The sequence below is a fragment of the Macaca thibetana genome, chromosome 5 (assembly GCF_024542745.1).
Source record: "Macaca thibetana thibetana isolate TM-01 chromosome 5, ASM2454274v1, whole genome shotgun sequence".
Classification (NCBI taxonomy): domain Eukaryota; kingdom Metazoa; phylum Chordata; class Mammalia; order Primates; family Cercopithecidae; genus Macaca; species Macaca thibetana.
The window spans coordinates 130,419,143-130,440,392 of NC_065582.1; the positions used below are offsets into that span (position 1 = coordinate 130,419,143).

General features: G+C 38.3%; 1 protein-coding gene across 1 annotated transcript in view; it reads left to right on the plus strand.

Annotated features, from left to right (window-relative positions):
• Nucleotides 1–21,250, plus strand: part of LOC126955312 (extracellular matrix organizing protein FRAS1) — a 344,588-nt gene that overhangs the window by 275,220 nt on the left and 48,118 nt on the right. The window contains exons 27-29 of the mRNA XM_050791751.1: nt 1,972–2,242; nt 6,389–6,473; nt 9,704–10,030. Of these exons, the coding sequence (XP_050647708.1) occupies nt 1,972–2,242; nt 6,389–6,473; nt 9,704–10,030 (683 nt within the window). The remainder of the gene's footprint in view (nt 1–1,971; nt 2,243–6,388; nt 6,474–9,703; nt 10,031–21,250) is intronic.

A 21,250-nucleotide genomic window follows, 5' to 3' on the forward strand; every position in this document is an offset into this window, starting at 1 on the left:
TGATGTGGCAGGTGCATCAGGATAGGACTGTGGTTCTCAAAGCCAGGAGCCCACTAGGATTACCTGCAGAGTTTGTAAAATTCCCGAGGTCCTACCTGAGAACATCCAAGTCAGAAGCTCTGGCAGTGGAGCCGAATTGTCAGTATTGTTTTAAAAGATCCCTATATGATTCTTATTATTGTTGAGATGTAATTTACATACCATAAAATTCATGCTTTAAAGTATAAAATTCAGTGGTTTTTAGTGTATTTATAAAGTTGTGCAACTAACACCACTATCTAGTTCCAAAACATTTTCATCATCCTAAAAGGAAACCCCATAATATTAGCAGTTTCTCTCTACTCCTGTCTCAACCCAGTCCCTGGCAACCACTAATCTACTTCTGTCTCTAGGTATTTGCCTATTCTAGGCATCTCACATAAATGGAACTTACAATATGTGGCCTTTTATGTCTGGCTACTTTTACTTAGCATAGTATTTTCAAGGTTCATCCATACGATATCATGAATCAGCACATCATTCCTTTGTCTTTCTATAGATGTAACATGCCACATTTTATTTATCCATTAAACAATGGATGGACATTTGAGTTGATTTCACTTTTTGACTATTATGAGTATTGCTGCTATGAACATTTGTGTACAAGTTTTGTATGGAAAAATGTTTTCAATTCTCTAGGGTTTATATACACAGGAGTAGAATTGCTGTGTCCTATGGTAACTGTATTTAACTGAGGAACTGTCCAACTGTTTTCCCAAGTGACTACACCATTTTACACTCCCATCAGCAATCTATGAGGTTTTGATTTCTCCATACCCTAACAATTTTTATTGTCTTTCCTAGTGGAAATGAGGCGATATCTTATTGTGGTTATGATTTTGCACCTGCTCATGTGCTTATTGGCCTTTGTGTATCTTCTTTGAAGAAATGCCCATTCAAATTCTTCATCCATTTTAAAAACTGGGTTTTTCATTTTCTATCGCTGAGTTATAGGAGTTCTTTATATATTCTTGATACAAGTCCCTTTGTAGATATATGATTTGTGTGTTTACTCCCATTCTGTGTGTTGTCTTTTCACTTTCTCACAGGTGCCCTTTGAATACAAAAGTTTTACATTTTGATGATGTCCATTTATTTTTTCTTTTGTCACGTGTGCTTTTTATGTCTTATCTAAGAAAGCATTATCTAATTCAAAAATCATAAAAATATACTTCTATATTTTCTTCTAAGGGTTTTATAGTTTAACGATTACATTGAAGTCCTATGTTCTTGTCATGTGCATTCAGGGTGGTAACCACTGGGAGGCTTATTGTATACCGTGGCCAGAATCTCATCTGTGCAGGTCTGAGTTAACAACATTACAAGCTTATTTAAAATTAAAACAAAAAAAAGGGTTGGCACATGGAGGGCAGCTGAAAGGAAAGCTGGAGCTGCCTGTAAGAGAGGAACATGTCCGAGTCAGAGCCAGAGCTCAGCAGGAAGTGAGAGCAGTGTTTGACAGATGCGGTCGTAAAGATAGGTACTGGTTTGGAACTAGGACTTGTTTCCTCACCTAAACTTCTTTAAAAGAAGAAAGTAGCCATTAACCTTTAGTTTGGCATGGAATTGGGAATGGCCTTCTCCAGCCATCGGCATAGTTTCCAGGCTCCATGTCTTCTATATGGAACATGTGTCAAAGAACAGGAGCAGTGACTCACACCTGAGGACCCCACTGGGAGGCAAAGAGACATCATGTGTATTCTTCAGGAACACTGAAGCTCTCTAGAGCCAGCTGACGGTTGTGGTCTTTTGTAACAATGTAATACTGTAAACTCCAGCACACTGTTTATGCAGTGAAATCAACTCTGTTTCTTATTTTGTGTGTATTCTCTGGAAATTGTAAGGAGGTGGTCTGAAAAAATAAAAATAAGGGGAAATTGACCTAATTAGGGAAGGTACCACAAGCTTCACCTTTGGATTCCTGTTTTTCAGGCAAAATACATACCCCTAGTCTTCATGTGAATGGTTCCCTGATCCTCCCAATTGGTTCAATAAAGCCACTGGATTTTTCCCTCTTGAATGTCCAAGACCAAGAGGGTAGGGTCGAAGATCTCCTGTTTCATGTTGTGAGTGCTCCCACCAATGGTCAGCTAGTGCTCTCAAGAAATGGAAAAGAGGTTCAGCTGGATAAGGCTGGACGTTTTAGCTGGAAAGATGTGAACGAGAAGAAAGTGCGTTTTGTGCACAGCAAAGAAAAACTCAGGTGACTCTGTGTTTTGTTGTTTTCTTCCTGCCTCCTTTCCATCATTGCTTTTCCACTCCTCCACCCTGTCCCAGCCTCTCTTTCTCAATAGCTAACCCTTCTCCTCCGGGGAAGATCAATACTCCACAAACCCAAATGCTGTCAGCTGCCTGTCATCATTTCCCTGTGATTGCTCAAAGAACGTGCATCTGTTAGAGACATTTTCATTTTCTCACATAATTATGGGTAATCCTCTGATGCAACAGAAAAATCCTGGTACAATTAGTCAGATTTTTGGCCCAGCAGAAACAAAAGTGGTCATATACCTAGATGTTACAGCTGCTGCTTCAACATTGGGGCAGTACACTGGGAGTGGGCGGCAGAGAGAGAGGATGGGAGCACATGCTTTTCAAGGTGTTGTATGGTCTCTAGGATTTTCGAGTTGGAAGGAAACTTAGAATCACAGTGAACTTTTTATTATCCACATTATGGGATTAATTGTGGTTAATTTTTAAGCCTGATTCAGTTTTCCCCTGATGCTTAGCACACTTCTGGCTGCCTTCCCCACCCCAGCTGACATATGCTTCAGGAATGCAATTGAATGTTAACACCAACCCAAGCAAATATAGCTATATAATTAGCAGGGTAAATCTACTCCACAGAAGTCAGAGGGTGCTCCCCAAAGATTAGCCTTTAGGATTATCCTTCATCCTGCTCTACTTCATTAGTGCAGATAATTCAGCATAGCCTCTATGTATAAACAAGGAGTTGAAACCCATGGAACAGTGGCAAGGACGTAGTGAGTATTTTCTGCTGTCAACACTAACCTTGAGGGTTGGTTGGTTTTGAGATTTGGGCTGGGAGATAGGTGAGGAGAAAAGTAGATGGCATTTTCTCTATTGTAATTCAGAGATGATGATGCCAGTGACCTTGGAAGATCATATTATAGGAATAAGAACAACTAGCATTTATGGAGTGCTAACTTTGAGCCAGGCATCATGTTAAGCACTATACATGAACTATATATCTCATGTTCCTAGTCTACAGATAAGGAAACTGAGGCCTTGAGAGTATAGGTTATCTTGCCCAAGACCGCTCAACATGTGTGTGCAGAGCTGAGACTCCAAGCCAAGACTGATTCCACAACCCATGCCTTTAGCCACAATGATTTCTGCCTCCCTAATATACTAGGAACAATAGGCATGCTTCCCTCCTCAAAAGACAAAAGGTCACTTCATAGAGAAGTATTGCTACAGAGGTGAAGCTTAACACTCTGGTGTTTGATGCCATAGACTCTTCAAATTCCTACTATATATTCTGCATTCATTTTTACTATAAGTATTATTATTATTTGAGACAGAGTCTCACTCTGTCACCCAGGCTGGAGTACAGTGGCATGATCTTGGCTCACCAAAACCTCTGCCTCCTGGGTTCAAGTGATTCTCGTGCCTCCGCCTCTTGAGTAGCTGGGACTAGAGGCAGACACCACCATGCCCAGCTAATTTTTGTATTTTTAGAAGACGTAGGGTTTCACTATATTCGCCAGGCTGGTCATGAACTCCTGACCTCTAGTGATCTGCCTGCCTCAGCCTCCCAAAGTGCTGCAATTACATGCGTGAGCTGCCACACCTGGCCTATTCTTAAGTGTTTCTATCACACAGACACACAAACACAGAGTGATACAACTCTGTATAGTAATCCCTTTTCTTGCAGTCACTTATGAAAAGCATAAAGCTTCAGAGACAACCAAGGTCAACCTTCTTGTCTATTTAACTTCTTTAACCTCTCATCACCTGTTTTTTTTTTTTTTTTTTTTTTTTTTTTTTTTTTTTTGTGGAATCATAGCTTTGTACCCCTAAATGGGACAAAGAATGGCAGTTTAGGAAATACTCACAGTACTCTTTTTGGGGCACCTATTGTAATACTGGATTCTCCTTATCCAACAAAAGAAAGAATGAGAGGCACAGTAAAAATTCAACAAAAGAAAGAATGAGAATAATAATAAAATGAGGTTGGTAGAAACCCATGGAAAATAAAATTATTAAAGTCTCTGAATAATACAAAACAAATAAGTTTGTGTTTTGATTTTGTTTTTAACCGTGAAGACACTGACCATGATTCTTTTTTTTTTTTTTTTTTTTTTTTTTTTTTTGAGACGGAGTTTCGCTCTGTCGCCCGGGCTGGAGTGCAGTGGCCGGATCTCAGCTCACTGGAAGCTCCGCCTCCCGGGTTCACGCCATTCTCCTGCCTCAGCCTCCTCAGTAGCTGGGACTACAGGTGCCCGCCACCACGCCCGGCTAGTTTTTTGTATTTTTTTAGTAGAGACAGGGTTTCACCGCATTAGCCAGGATGGTCTCCATCTCCTGACCTCGTGATCCGCCCGTCTCGGCCTCCCAAAGTGCTGGGATTACAGGCTTGAGCCACCGCGCCCGGCCGAGCACGATTCTTTAGGATCGGGTTCCTTTGGGATTAGAATGCTTCTGTGGAGTAGAAGACAACCTATAGGTGTAGTTGCCATCACTGGGATAAAATGGTATTGCTGATATACTGAACACTGTTATTGGAACCTCAGTGCCACCAAAAATCATTTTTAAAAAACTATTTTTGTCTTACCTTCTCTTCTATCCTGGAAGGAAATCCATCAGTTACATTCTCTTGAAGCCTGAGGTGGTGGTGGAGAGGGACAGGACTTAAATGGGACAGAAAATGAAGGGAAGATAGAAGAGAAGGGAAGACAAGAATCGCTTTTTAAAAAACAGTCAGGTTTATTGAGGTATAATTTGCATTCAATAAAATCCCCCATTTTGAAGTGTATTGTTCTATAAATATTAATAACTGTATACAGTTTTGCAGTCTTGTGACCACAACCATAGTCAATATGTAAAATAGTTTCACTACCCCAAAAGTCTCCTTTTTATAGTTGCTCCTTTACCCCCAGTCACTGGTGACCACTGATCCAGTTTTACTGCTATAGTTTTGTGCTTTTTAAAACGTTAGGTGAATGGAATCAAACAATATGTTGACTTTTGTTTCTGTCTTTTGCCATAATGCTTTTGAGATCCATCCACATTCTTTCATGTATAAATAGTAGTTCCAAGAATAACTTCTAAAGAACTTTTCAAACAATGGTCCCTCTGGTAGATTAGAATTCAAAAATACCCATAATGCAGTAGTCCTATATCTTACCAGTCAGCAGCAAGTTCTGTGCTTGGTTTGGCTTTGAAGGTGGGTAAGTCTTACCTTCCCTCTAGCAGTCTCTGAAGCTGCTTGAACAACGGCTTATTTTATTATTAATTGGGACTCTTCGGTTGCAAGTAATGGAAGTAAACTTGAACTAGATTAGCAAAAATGTAAGGCTTATTATAACATTGCAGGGGTGGCTCAGATCTCAAAGACACCAAGGGCAATTGTGCTCCAGGACAGTGTGGAAGCAAGGACTGGGAAGGGGAAGCAGGAATCAACTCTTCTGTCATCCCTGTGTCTCTTTGCTTATAGGCTTCATTCACTTCTGTGTTACAGGCAGACTTGTTCTACACCGTAGACTCTGGTTGTCCTGTAGTCAAATGCTGAGACTGACTGCTGGCTCTTGGGCCAGTTGCAAATCGCCAGGGAAGAATCAGCCATCCTTCCCTAGTCTGTCCACAATGACTATGTGTAGGCTGGTGGGGAGTGAGGGGAGATGAACAGCTGTGTAATACAGACATTGCAGACATTGTCACTGGGGGCCCACTCACATGAATTGGGCAGGGGTTAGGAAGAGCATTTGTTGGGAAGAGGGAATCGTGGAGAACAGGTCAGAGACTATAAAAGATTCCTTTCAATTCTTCAGTTTAACCATTAGCCAACGATATATTGCTAATCTGCCCTGGCCTGACAACTAATTTTTCAGTCTTTTCTTTATTCAGTTTAGAAAGATAGGAAAAAAATGGTTACATAATTATTATAATTGTTATAAGAAGATTTAAGAACACACAGTATTTTTACTTGAATCTTACTATGTTCATCTTTATCTGGTAGTTTTTCTTTACAGTATGAATATGACATTGCTGCAGCAGTTTGATCCAAATTCTTACCTACACATAACCTGAAAATGTTTTTAAGCCTTTTCTGTCTAAAGTCTAATGTAATGATTGTATTTTCTTATTCCTTTCTTTGGGACTTCTTTAGGAAAGGTTACTTTTTCCTGAAAATTAGTGACCAGCAGTTCTTCTCTGAGCCACAGCTGATCAACATACAAGCGTTTTCAACACAGGTAATAAAAATGGCCAAGGAATTAATAATTTTACATGCCTACTAGTTCTCAAGCACAAAATCCAGGTTTCCTGTGGATTTAATGAAAATTATTGCATTAAATTAATCTAGTCTTGGCTTCCTCTTGAGATGCCACTGGAGTAATTTTTAGGACTTCTGGGTAATAACAACAGCAGCAACCAAAATTACTAATATTCCTCTAGTACTTAGTGTTGCAGTCTTAGTGTTTCACATAAGTAACTCAGTTAATCCTTATGCCAATATTATGAGGTATTGTTGTTTCCAATTTACAGACAAGGAAGCAAAGTCACAAGAAGGTGACATAACTCGTCTGTGGTAATATAGCTAATAAATAGGGAGTCAATGTTTGTGCCCAGTAAATCTGGCTACAGAGGCAGTGTTCTTAACCGTTACATGATGCCTAACTTTACTATACTGAGTCTGCTAGCAGCCCTTCCAAATAATTGGCAGGGTGCAGTGGCTCATGCCTATAATCTCAGCACTTTGGGAGGCTGAGGCAGGTGGATTGCTTGGGCCCAGGAGTTTGAAGCCAGCCTGAGCAACATGGTGAAACCCCATCTATACCGAAACAAAAAAAAATACAAAAGATTAGCTGGGCCTGGTGATGCATTTCTGTAGTCCCAGCTACTTGGGAAGCTGAGAAGGGAGGATCACCTGAGCTCAGGAAGGTTGAGGCTGCAATGAATGACGATCATGCCACTGTGCCCCAGCCTGAGCAACACAGTGAGACCCTGTCTCAAACAAACGAACAAAAAAAGAATGTCTTTATTTTTAGGTGAAGGAGTTTGTTGTATCTTTCTCTAGTACATGGAATTTGCAGCAGTTAGAGAATATTATTAAGGATCTACTTAAATGAGGTTCCAGTGTGCCAGTGTGGCCATCAACAAAACACAGACATGAGGAAGTCATGGTAGATGCTGTAAAACTCAGTGTGATGGCCCTTCAGACTCACCTCTCATCATTCATCTCCATCAAGTTGTACTTATGGGTCCAGAATACATATAGTGGTAGCTGCTCTAGGAACTGGGCTTGAGGGATTGAAGAATCAAAATGTGCAAATAATAGGGAAATAGGTATATTCATAAGTTATGAAAAGCAAGAGAGTGGAATATTCTCCTCGGGAACCAAGACTAGCTAAATATCCAGATGTCAGTATCATGTTATTCATGATTCAAGGAAGGACACTAGATTATTGTTTTTCATCTGATGTTTTTATATATTTGGTCCAAAAATGAAAGGATCATGCATAACAACATAGACTTGAACCAGAGGTGGCTTCAAAATGGTATTAATAGCCCAGTTCACCTCTTCTTGATGGTATTATCACATCAGGGATAAATTGGAGTTTAATGATTTGAAAATGATCCTAAGTTAATTTGATCTCATGGGTGAACAAAATATATAAATTTTGTTTTAATTAAAGCTAAAACAGGCTGGGCTCAGTGGTTTATGCCTGTAATCCCAGCAATTTGGGAGGCCGAAGTGGGTGGATCACCCGAGGTCAGGAGTTGGAGACCAGCCTGACCAACATGGTGAAACCACGTCTCTACTGAAAATGCAAAAATTAGCTGGGCGTGGTGATGGACACCTGTAATCCCAGCTACTCGGGAGGCTGAGGCAGGAGACTAGCTTGAACCAGGGAGGTGGAGGTTGCAGTGAGCTGAGATTGTACCACTGCACTCTAGCCTGGGCAACAGAGTGAGACTCTGTCTAAAAAAAAAAAAAAAGCTAAGACAAGTTGATCTCTGTAAATTTAGGACAGAAGGCTACATCCAGTCTTACAACTTACTAGTTTAGATGTTTCTCAGTCCTTACACTCAGAAACTTTGTTTTGTTCTTTTTGTTTGGGCTAATAAAGTTACTCCAGTGAAAGACCAAAGGTAGATATTGGCAAGTCTTCCTAATCTGACATGGTGAGTTCCCATGGTTCCCCAAGTGTGGCTTATGTGTTTTTCCACAAGCAAGTGAGTAAGTAAGGAGGGCACATTTAATTTTACTTATTATATGAGAAACTTGTTTCATTTTAAGTCTTTAAAATGTAATTTTAGAAAATAATTTTAACTTACTTTTGTTTCTTTATATTTCTGCAATGTTTCAGTGTGGTCCTGAGCCTCTCTGATATTTTCTCATGCAAGTTAATTTGGTCTTTTCCGTTTGTGCATTTTGACATCACCTTTGACTTTTCCTCTTTCAGAATAAGAGAGGTCACTCTTTCCCATGTATAGAATCATAGCTGTAGAATTCTCACTTGAGAATTCTGAAGAGTAACTATTATCTAATTTCCCACTATGTGACTATTATAATGATGTATTAGACATTCCTTCAATGGAGATTGTAATTTCCAGGAGACCAGGAGGGTGGCTTGGGTAGTTTTAAAAGAAAGCCATTTGGATTAAAGAAGGCAGAGTGTTGAGAAAAGTCCTAGATGGTTCTACTTCAAATGATACTTATTTAAAAACCGAAATAATATTTTCTTTGGCTTCTGGCCTCAATTTTTTGGGTGAGTTTTGGTTTTTTTTTTCCCTGTTGTGGTTCATTAGCTTTTATCTTTATGAAAGAACATTTTATCTGCTTACTCAAGTTGGTGGGAGGTAACCTGACAATCCCAAGAAAAAGATATTAAATTTTACTATATTAGCCTTGTCACATGAATTAGCCAAGTGGTTGCCTTACTCACCGAGACCATAATCTTGGCAGGCTTTATAACCTGAGTTGGGGTGGGGCTCTATCAAGATTTGGATGAGAAAACTGAAGAAAATTACTGGGAGGGACTAGAAACGGCGTGAGCTCAGGATGCAGAAGTAGCTCCTGTGAGTCAGTATACTACAATATGGCCTGGAGTGAAGTGTGTCCTCCCAAAGGCAAGTCCAAACAGTTCACACCTCTTATTAGTCTCTCCTGGGATATAATGTAAGTCAGGATAGCAGAGAAATTAGAGATTTAGAAGCTAGCAGCTCTCACCAGTTGTCTCTCAAGTCTTGAAGTGGCTTGATAAACCTCTAGAACCCAGAGGTGTGAAGTAACCTTAGTTGTTGTGTTACTACGACTGACCACACCTCTGACAAATGCTTTCACCATAAAACAGTTTGGTGCTTTGCTAGAACACCTTGAGTTTCTCAAAAAAGCATAGAAATAACAATCAGGTGTCTAGTCCACTGGTTTGTCCTTTCTTTCCCTATTAACTGACTCTTCTTCCCTTCAACTCCACAGGCCCCCTATGTGCTGAGAAATGAGGTTCTCCACATTAGCAGAGGAGAGAGGGCAACCATCACCACCCAGCTACTTGACATCCGAGATGATGATAACCCACAGGATGTGGTCGTTGAAGTAATCGATCCTCCACTTCATGGCCAATTGCTTCAAACACTTCAGTACCCGGCAGCCCCTATCTATCAATTCCAGCTGGATGAACTCTCTAGAGGCCTTCTCCACTATGCTCATGATGGTTCAGACAGCACATCCGATGTTGCAGTCTTGCAGGCCAATGATGGACACTCCTTCCATAATATACTGTTCCAAGTGAAGACCGTGCCTCAGGTAGGTGTCATTCCTAGAGTTACAGTTTCCTTGCACCTAGATGTGAACTTCTACTGTTGATATTATTTTATGATACTCACAAAGTTAAGATGTGGGTAGTCATTCATTTAGTCAAATATAACCTATTATATAGAGGGTGCTAAATATCTTGTTAGGAGCACTCTTGATCTGAAAGACCTGTCCCCATGTTCTCTACAAATTGGGACACTTTTGAACCTTTTTTGTTGAGGTACTGCCGTAAGAACGTGTTATTATCCACTAATCCTTTTGTCTCCTGCCTGAGCATAACCATAAGAATTAAGATATTCCTGTTTTTATCTGCCCTTCGAAAACAGCTCATGAGGCCGGGCACGGTGGCTCACACCTGTAATCCCAGCACTTTGGGAGGCCAAGGCGGGTGGATCACGAAGTCAGGAGATCGAGACCATAGTGGCTAACACGGTGAAACCCCGTCTCTACTAAAAATACAAAAACTTAGCTGGGCGCAGTGGTGGGCACCTGTAGTCCCAGCTACTAGGGAGTCTGAGGCAGGAGAATGGCGTGAACCCAGAGGGCAGAGCCTGCAGTGAGCTGAGATCGCACCACTGCACTCCAGCCTGGGCGACAGAGAGAGACTCCATCTCAAAAAACAAACAAACAAACAAAAAAACAGCTCATGAAATGTGAAGTTCATCGTCAGATAATCTGAATGAATCAAAAAAAGTGAGTTCAGCCATTCTGTTAGCTCAACTAAAGAAGGATGAGCAAACTCTTTTGGTAATCCTAGGGATCTTTGCCCTAGGAAGTAGGAGCCAATAAAGAGCATTGGGCCGGGTGCAGTGGCTCATGCCTGTAATCCCAGCACTTTGGTAGGTTGAGGTAAGAGGATCACTTGAGCTCAGGAGTTTGAGACCAGCCTGAGCAACATAGAGAAATCTTGTCTCTACTAAAGGTTTTTTTCTTTAAAAATTAGCTGAGTGTGATGGCATGCATCTGTGGCCTTGGCTACTCCAGAGGCTGAGGTGGGAGGATCACTTTAACGCAGAAGTTCGAGGTTGCAGTGAGCCGTGACCACACTACTGCACTCCAGCATGGATGACAGGGCAAGGCCCTATCTCTAAATAAATAAAGGAATAGCATATTTGCTCAGCCTGAGTCATTGACATGCCACCTTTTTATGTTTTTGCCATATCCACAAGCACCTGTACTATTATTTACTTAATATTTTTCTTTGTATCAACTTACTTTTTATTGTAGCCTCATCCTAATAAATACTACTTAGGAAATCATGGGCTTAATGTAGAATTATACTTTTTTTCTAAAATATGAAAATTAATACATAACCATTCTACAACATTTTGTCCATATGCTACTGAAAATGTTTTTGGATACTGCAAATGAGATAGTTCTCACACTTTAGGAAATACTGGACTGAGCCATTGCTAGACCAGAGGGACCTGGAAAACATTTTCAAAACTAGATGATATTTCACTGGATGCCCTTTTCTCAGTTGCATCAAGAATGACTCTTTCTCATGATAGTAGATTGGGAAACATAATTCTTAAACAACCTTTCATTTCAAATATCACTGCCTACTGAGGTGTCATTAATGACTAGATGGAGAGACTGATTTGTTGTGGACAGTTTAAAACCACTCGTCACTTTCTCATCAGTGATCACTCAAAATTTGTGATTGATCCGATTGAGCCTCATGAAGGTGAACAGCTGAATCTAATATGGTCTGCTAGGTAATTTCTCAGTTTCCTGTCTCGTTATTTTCAGCTGCTGAAAGCAGTGAAGGTGGCATAAGAGAGACGGGAGCCAGTGAAAGCTGATGATGAGATGGAGTTGGCAGATAGCCACCTTGCAGCTCATCCTAATTATCACACTCCTGCGATGGCCCTGGGAGATAAGGTTTAGTTCTAGAGAGATGAAGTCTAGACAGACAAAAGTTTTTGTTTCTTCCTTCTTGGTTTCTTTCCAAAGGTTGTTAGAGGATTTCAGTGCCCCCCTAGCAGCTGCCTTTCCTATTGTGGCTTCCATCTCCATATTTGGAGCTCAGTTCACTGTATTGCACAGCCATTTTGTGTGGAGTGACCCAAGATGGAAGGGCATTTCTAGGGTTTTAGCTGCTTTGACTACCAGAACAAAACCAAGAAAAGTGGAAATTTAATTCATAAATAAAGCACAAAGCACAGAGTTTGGGAATCCTTGTGACTTGTGAGTCATGTAGGTATTTTCTGTGTCTGTGATTCCTGAAAAGTGAATTTAAGTTGTGCTCTGTGTCCCTTTTCATCCCTCTCTCCTGTATTGCTGTGATTACCTGCCCATGCATTAGAATAATGAAACCCATGAGCAGAGCCTCAACATTCATCAGGATGTACTAATAATACATTTGACTGCAATATTGGCAATATTATACAAATATGTACTGTTTTTCCTTTTAGGAATTCAAAATATTTTTTCCTTATATCTCTTTTACTGATCTTTACAATGTCTTGGGGAAGAAGGTTAGAGTAGAGGCTATGGGACCTTAATTTTTCTAATGAGAAATCTATTATGGGTAGAAGTTTTTTTTTGTTTTGTTTTTGATATTAGGCACTAAAGTTTGATGGGAATTATTCCATTTGATCTTCATGATCACTCTGTGATGTTTGTACAGTTATTATCTCTAATTTTCCAAAAGAGGAAACTGAAGCACAAAGAGGTTGAAAAACATTCATTGTCATAAAGGTACTTAGTGCTGGAGCTATGATTTCATCTCAAGTGTGTCTGCCTCCTACACTTAACCATGAGACTCTTTTCATTCTAGCTAGGAGTTTTCAATGTGTTGGTCATATATATTCTTATCCCTTTAATGGATAGAATAAAGACAGTAATTTAGTCATTTTCTCAATGTTCTATCCAAGCTGGGCCCCAAGCCTTCTGTAATCTTTCCTCTGAACTCACTGCATCTTGTTACAAGTGAGAGTATTTATAAACGTTAAGTCTTCTGGGCGCAAGAAGAAAAAAGTGCCTCAACTCTTATAGCTTCTTGTAGATGCGTTGTCAGACATGACTGATTTCATTCTAACAGCCATGAGGGAAGATGGGCGTGTAAGTTCTTACCCTCTGGCTACCTAGTTATTAAACCTGGAGTGAGACTGATTATTGGCTGATGTCTAAGTGATAGTTTAAATAGAATGGCCAAGTGGCTTGTGTTTAATTCCTAATGAATGAACGTACAAATTAATCCTAATATCATTCAAGAGAAAACACAACCTGTCAAGGTAACTAGGGAGGGATAGAAAAAGGAAGCTCTGTGTGAACAGGGGCTATTCCAGTCTTACTCTCCCGAGCAGAGCATATCATAGGAATTCAGTACATTTTTTTTTTGGATGGATGGGTAATGGATGGATGTAATGGCTTGAGTGAGGCTGGCGCCTGTGTTTCTGCCTTCCAATCCATCTCTTGTATCAGATGAGAAGCCCTTGGGGCACCTCCACAATAGCCCACCTGAGAATGAGTAGAGGAGCTGTCAGTTCAACCTTTGTTTTTCAGTTCTACATCACTTCCCCCAAACTTATGTTTTTATCTTTGGCCTGATAGTGAATAAACTTGGCCGCCACCTCCAGCCTTATACTGAGTTGCTGAGGAGAAAATATAACCAGGACTGATGTTGAAACATGTTCTGTTGGGGGAAGGAGGCAAAATAAATAAAACAGATTAAAAAGTAATAAAGAATGCATTGCTGAACAGGCTTTCATTAATTGGGGAGATTACTAAACCCAAGCCTGCTACAGATATGATTCTAAACCAAATTGACATTTAATAAGGGCTAAAATGTGGACAGGGAAAATTCGTACTTATTGGTGGGCTTCTGTTACTGCTGGGGTTTCAGGGATTGTCTTCTTTTTCATTAATTAAGATACCTCTGGAAATCATGCCTTTTTTTTTTTTTTCCACTCTGGCAATACATGTGATGATCTTTCTGAACTTTGTTATTCTTTGAGCAGTATTTTCTGCAACTGGGTAATGCTTTAATGTCAAAAGTCCCCAAGTGTCATGCTAGGAACTGGATGGAAAATTCTATTGCTGAGAGTCCTCTCTGACTGTTTATCTGTGGTAAGGCTTGTGTACAGAGAAATAGCCCTGTGGTGATTTCCCTCAATTTCATTAATGCCTACCTCTCATTGGTTGTCTTGCAGGGACACAATTAGTTTGATAATAGTGACATTTATGAGAATTACAAACATCAATGGCATAAAAATGTTAATTTCTTATGAGTAAGAGCCTATATCATAAATAACTAAATCCTTGCCATATATGAGGATTTCACCTTTTGGGGGGTTTGATTAGCTTATTCAATTCAGTGTCTCATAAGGTGCATAATCAGAAAATATTTCCTTAAATATACATATACTGGTTGAAATCTACATGGAGCAAAGGTTCTGTATTCTTGACCTGAAATAGCAAGCTTCTGGGGCTCATACACACATCGACAAACACAGAAACAGTCCAATTATCTCTCCTGTTTTCTTTATGCTGGTAAATTCCACCACCCCACCCCACATGATCTTTTCTACAGTGTCCTTTGAGATTAAATTTTAATAGCTATGATATAAATGAGCTCTTGCAAATTAAGGTATATTTTTACAGAACAAGTAAAATTATAAGGTCACTGTTACATTCAACGTTAGTCATTTTCTATTTAGTGAGGTTTAAAACTTTTATCTTGAATGTTTGGCCTGGGGTTAGAGTACATTATCATTTCAGCTAACGTTTCTTCATTTACGACTCAACCTTTAATTTTGGGGGGAAATTTTCATTTTGTTTGCGAGATTTTTTTTTCTCCAAAAGATGGAGGCTTGTGACATTATTTCTGGTTTATAACATTAATATTTTTATTTATAATATGATATGTAATGGCTAACCTTTATTACCATTTCTGCATGCCTATTGTTCCATCAGATAAATTAGAAGAACTATTTAATTTAAAGCACTGTTTTAATCATGTCCCCAGTTTTACTTGTTGGGATTTTATTGCCTGCTAATGTGGTCCTCTGGAGGATCTATAAAACATTACTGGGCAGATTATTCACTTGGTAATATAACTAATTTCTTGAACTGGCAAGGATATATACATCATGTGCAGAAAAAAAAAAAATGTGAGGAGATAAAAAATTCAAAATGTCAGAACCATTGGGGAAATTAGGTTAAAATTTGGCTTTTTGGATACCTTAAATGTAGAAAAGATGATATGTATCCTTCTATCCATCACTTCTTGAATCTTCCCTGGACCCTCTCCAAAAGAAAACAATAAGAAACAAACATGTTCATCATGATGAGTGGGAAGATTGATGCTTCTTCCTTTTTAAAAAAAAAAACAACAAACCCTCCTTTATTGAGGAATGATTGACATGTAAAAACCTCTACATATTTAATATATACAATTTTAATTTGAGAATAAGTATATAGGCATGAAACCACCACTATCCAGGTCTTAATCATATTCCTAACCTCATAAAGTTTTCTCCTGCCTTGTTTACGAATTTTGTGTATTTATTATTTTTTGTGGTAGCATAAGCTGTACTATCTTAGCACATTTTAAATATACTATATAGTATTGCTAATCATAGGCACTATGCCATATAGTAGGTCTTCAGGACTTACTTCTCCTTCGTGTATCTACTGCAGGTTTTTCTTCATGATTACCATAAGGGTTACATAAAATATCTTATAATAGTCTCTTTTAACTGAAACTTTGTACTTTTTGACCATCCATCTCCCCATTTCCCCTTTCCCCCAGCCCCTTGCAACTGCCATTCTACTGTCTGCTTTATGAGTTTGACTATTTCAGATTCCACATACAAGCAAGACCATGTAGTTATTGTCTTTCTGTGTCTAGCTTATTTCGCCTAGCATAATGTCTTCCAATTTCTTCCATATTGTTGCAAATAGCAAGATTTCCTTCATTTTTAAGACTAAATAATATTCCACTATATATTCATTTATCCACTGATTGACGTTTAGGTCGATTCTGTATCATGTCTATTGTGAATAATACTACAATGAACGTGGAACTGCAGATATCTCTTCAACATACTGATTTCATTTCCTTTGGATGTATATCCAGAAGTGTGATTGCAGATCATATGACAGTTTGTTCTTAAGTTTTTGAGAAGCCTGCATAGTAGCTGTACCAATTTACTTTCCTCCCACCAATGCACCAGGATTCCCTTTTCTCCAAATCCTTTTCTCCAAATCTTTTCTCCAAAGATTGCTTTCTTTATACCTTTATAAAAATAGCCATCTGGCAAGTGTGAGGTAGTTTTGCTTTGCCTTTTTCTCATGATTATTTATGCTTTTCATACACCTGTTAGGCACGTATATGCCTTCTTTGGAGAAATACCTTTTTAGGTTTTTTGCCCATTTTTAGGTTATTTGAATTTTTTGCTTTTGAGTTGTAGGAGTTTCTTATATATTGTGGATATTAACCCCTTATGAGATATTGGTTTTGCAATTATTTTCTCCCATTCCATAGGTTGCCTTTTCATTTTGTTGATTGTTTCCCTTGCTGTGCAGATGCTTTTTAGTTTGACATAATCCTACTTGTTTATTTTTGCTTTTATTTCCCGTGATTTCAGTGCCATATCCAAAAAATAGTTGCCAAGACCTGTATCAAGGAGCTTTTCCCCTATGTTTTCTTCTAGGTCTTTTACAGCTTCAGGTCTTCTGTTTAAGTCTTTAACCCATTTTGAGTTGATTTTTGTGTATGATGTAATTTCATTCCTTTGCATGGGATATGCAATTATCCCAACACTATTTATTGAAGAAACTATTCTTTTCTCCTTTCCTTATTTTATATTCTTTGCACTATTGTTGAAGAATAGTTGGTCATAAATGTGTGGATTTATTTCTGTGCTCCTTATTCTGTTCCACTGGTCTATGTATTTGTTCTTATTCCAGTACTATAATGTTTTAATTACTGTAACTTTGTAATGTAATTTGGAATTAGAGAGTGTGAGGCCACCAGCTTTGTTCTTGCTCAAGATTGCTTTGGCTATTTGGGGACTTTTGTGGTTCCATATGAATTTTAGGATTTGTTTTTCTGTTTCTGTGTAAAATGCCATTGGAATTTTGACAGGGATGGCGTTAAATCTGTAGATTGCTTTGGCTAGTATGGACATTTTAATAATATTAATTCTTCCAATTTATAAACATGGGATATTTTTGCATTTATTTGTGTTTTATGCAATTTCTTTCACCAATATTTTATAGCTTTCAATGGCATACCTTTCACCTTCTTGGTTAAATTTGTTTCTAATTATTTTATTCTTTTGATGCTATTATAAATAAGATTGTTTTCTTTAATTTCTTTTTCAAAGAGTTTATTGCTAGTATATGAAAACACAACTGATTTTGCATGTTGATTTTATTTTACTGAATTTGTTTATTAGTCCTAACAGTCTTTGGGTGGAATCTTTAGGGTTTTCTACATATAAGATCATGGTGTCTGTAAATACAGACAATTTAACTTTTTCCTTTCCAATTTGGATACATTTTGTTGCTTTCTCTTGCCTAATTGCCCTGGATGGGGTGGCCAAAGGAGATACTTGATGTGATTTCAGTCTTCTTAAGCTTGTTAAGACATCTTTTGTGGCTTAACATTTGTTCTAACCTGGAGAATGTTCCATATGTGCTTGAGAAGAATATGAATTCTGCTGCTATTATATGTAATATTCTATATATGTTTGTTAGGTCTGTTTGTTCCATAGTGTTATTCAAATCCTCTGTTTCTTTATTGATTTTCTATCTGGATGATCTCTCTATTGTTGAAAGTGGGGTATTGAAGTCCCCTACCATTATTTCATTGCCCTTTATTTCTCCCTTCAGTTCTGTTAACATTTGCTTGATGTATCTAGGTGTGCTAATGTTATGTGCATGTATATTTACAATTATTATATCTGCTAGGTGGATTGACCTCTTTATTATTATACAATACCTTCTTTATCTCTTGTGATGTTTTTTGACTTCAAAGCTATTTTGCCTGATATAAATATAAGCATCTCTGTTCTCTTTTGGTTTTTATTTGCGTGGTATATATTTTTCCATCCTTTGGCTTTCAGCCTATATGTATCCCTAAAGCTAAAGTGAATCTCTTTATAGGCAGTTTATAGTTGGATCACACTTTCTGTCCATTCAGCCGCTGTTATGTTTTTTGATTGGAGAATTTAATCCATTTACATTTAATTTTTGATAGGTGAGGACTTACCTATTGCCATTTTGTTGTGTTCAGAGTTTTTGTAGTTCCTCTCTTCCTTTTTGTCTCTCTTGCTGTTTGCCTTTGTGATTTGATGATTCTTTTTTGTAGTGGTGTGTTTTTATTTATTTCTCTTTATCTTTTGTGTATCTACTGCAGGTTTTTTCTTCATGATTACGATGAGAGTTACATAAAGTATCTTACAGTAGTCTATTTTAAGATGATTAACTTATCTCCAATTGCATACAAAACTGTTTACTTCTCCCTGACCCTCACCATTTTATGTTACTGGTGTCACAATTTATATCTTTTTATATCATATATTCATTTAAAAAACTGGTAGTTATAGTAACTTTTAATACATTTTCTTCTAACTTTTATACTAGAGTTAAAACTGACTTACATATCACCATTACAGTATTATTCTCACTTTGATTATATTCTTAGCTTTTCCAGTGAGTTTTATAATTTTATGTGTTTTCATGTTGCTAATTTGTGTCCTTTCATTTCAACTTGAAGAATTTCCTTTAGCATTTCTGGTAAGACAGGACTTTAGTGGGAACAAACTCCGTCAGCATTTGTCTGGGAAAGGCTTTCTCTCTCCTTCATTTCTGAATGACAGCTTTGCCTGGTAAATTATTCTTGATTGGCAGCTTTTTTATTTAAGTGTTTTGAATATATCATCTCATTCTGTCAGAAAACAACAAGGTTTCTGCTGAGTAATCCACTGATAGTCTTATAAGACTCCCTTGTATGTGACAAGCCACTTTTCTCTTGTGGTTTTCAAAATTCTTTGTGATTAACTTTTCAGAATTTGATTATAATGTGTCTCAGTAATGACTTCTTTATGTTCAATCTATTTGGAGTTCTCTGGGCTTCATGGACCTAGATGTTTCTTTCTCTTTACAGATTTGGAAAGTTTTCTGTTATTATTTCTTTAAACAAGCTTTTTGTCCTTTGCTCTTTCTCTGCTTCATTTGGAATTTCCATAATAGGTTATATTGGTTTATTTGATGGTGTCCTATAAGTTCTGTAAGCTTTGTTCATTCTTTTTTATTTTTGTTGTTATTATTTTTCTGACTGGATAGTTTCAAATGATCTGTTTTTGCGTTCGTGGATTCATTCTTCTTTTTGATGGAGTTTGCTGTTGAAGTGTTCTATTAAATTTTTCAGTTCAATCATTGTATTCTTCAGCTCTGGAATTTGATTTGTTCTTTTTATGATTTCTATCTTTTGTTAAACCTTTAATTTTGTTTATGTGTTGCTTTCTTGACTTTGTTTAGTCATCTGCTTTTCTTTAAGATTGTTGTGCTTCTTTAAGATGTCCACTGTGCTTCTTTAAGATGATTATTTTGAATTATTTGTCAGGTAGTTCATAAATCTTCATTTCTTTGGGGTCAGCCAATGGAGCTTTATTTTGTTCCTTCGGTGGTATCATGATTTCTTAGTTTCCTTTTTATGTTTCTTGAAGGCTTGCATCGCTGTGTTTGCATTTGAAAAGGTGGTTACCTACTCCAGTCTTTACTCTCTGGCTTCAGGAGAGAAAGACCTTTACTAGCCAACCAAACTAAATATTTGAAGGCTTTCTCAAACTTTTTCTCTGGATGTGCCTGTTTCACTCCTCTTCTTCCCCCTTCAGGGGAAGTCTTATGATTCTGTGCCTTCTCTTGATCCTGAACCATCAAGCAGGGTGCCGAGAGCCTTTATTTATTTTCCTCATGTCAGTTCCCTGAAGTAATCAAGGTTGCATGCCTTCTACCCAATTCAGCAGAGTCAGGTAACTGTTGATGTATGTGTTTGCTGTCTGCATGGGCTCATGTGCACCATCTGAAGATCCTGAGTGTACTCTCTTCAGGGGGCTGTGGGGTGCTGGCTATGGGAGGGGGTACATGGATTAGTGGGGTACTTGTTAGCTAGTTTGTGTATCTGCAGGTGGGTATCTTACAGGGTTTGTGAGCATGGCTCTTGGTGGAGCCCATTAGCCAGTTAGCATAATCTGCAACTGTTTGTCGAGATCTATATAGTGGTTACTGTAAGCCTCTGCTTCTCTTCCCTGTTCCTTACTGTCCCTAGACAGCTGAGGAGACATATGAATCCCCTCAATGTTCTGGATGGGGTGAGACAGAAGTGGATCTGTTAGGCAGCATCCCACAAGGCTGGGGAAGCTGAGCACTCACTTCAATCTTACTTTCCTCTGTAGGAGAAATTGTGGACTGAAGTGGTCTCTCTTGGCCTTGAGTTGTGCCTACTTGGAGGAGAGTATTGGGGTAAAATGAAACTGTGTTTCTTACCCTCTTCAATGTATCTATTGTTGATTTGTTTTCTTTTACTCCATTGGGATACTAGAAACTTTCAGCTAGACCTCAGGCTCCTATGAAGGTATTGTCATCTGCAGATGGTTGTGAAAATTAGTGTTCTGTGCAGGTTTTAGATCTGGAATCTCTTATTCTGCCATCTTGCTGATTTCTAAGAATTACACTTCCTTTTCTTAGTGTTATCTGTTTCTCCTTATATACTGCAAAAAAAAAATCATTCAGAAATGGAGGCATATGTATTACCCTGTGATAGACATAAATATTCTAAAGGCTCCGCTGTGAACCTTCAGGAGAACCACTCTAGAACCATTGTGATCTCTACCTTGGACCATGCTTTTCATGCCTTAGTATTTCTACACAGCTTCTGGGGATCTTTTCAAAGTACAGATTCTGATTCGTAAAGTCTGTGGTGGGACCTGAGATTCTGAACATCTTAATGAGCTTCCAGATGCTGCTTGTCTCTGCACACTGAGTCACAAGGTGTATTGTCTAAAAAGTTACACTCACACAGGAATTATAGAGAATTGTGTTGATAAGTATAGCCAAGATGGAGATATAGTGGGCAAGCCACCTGGGAACGTGCATTCATGTCACACTGCTTATTTGCTTAGAATCTGAAAAAACCACATTGCCTACTCAGTCTAATAATGTGGCTGTTGGCATGTGACTGATCTGCATAACCAA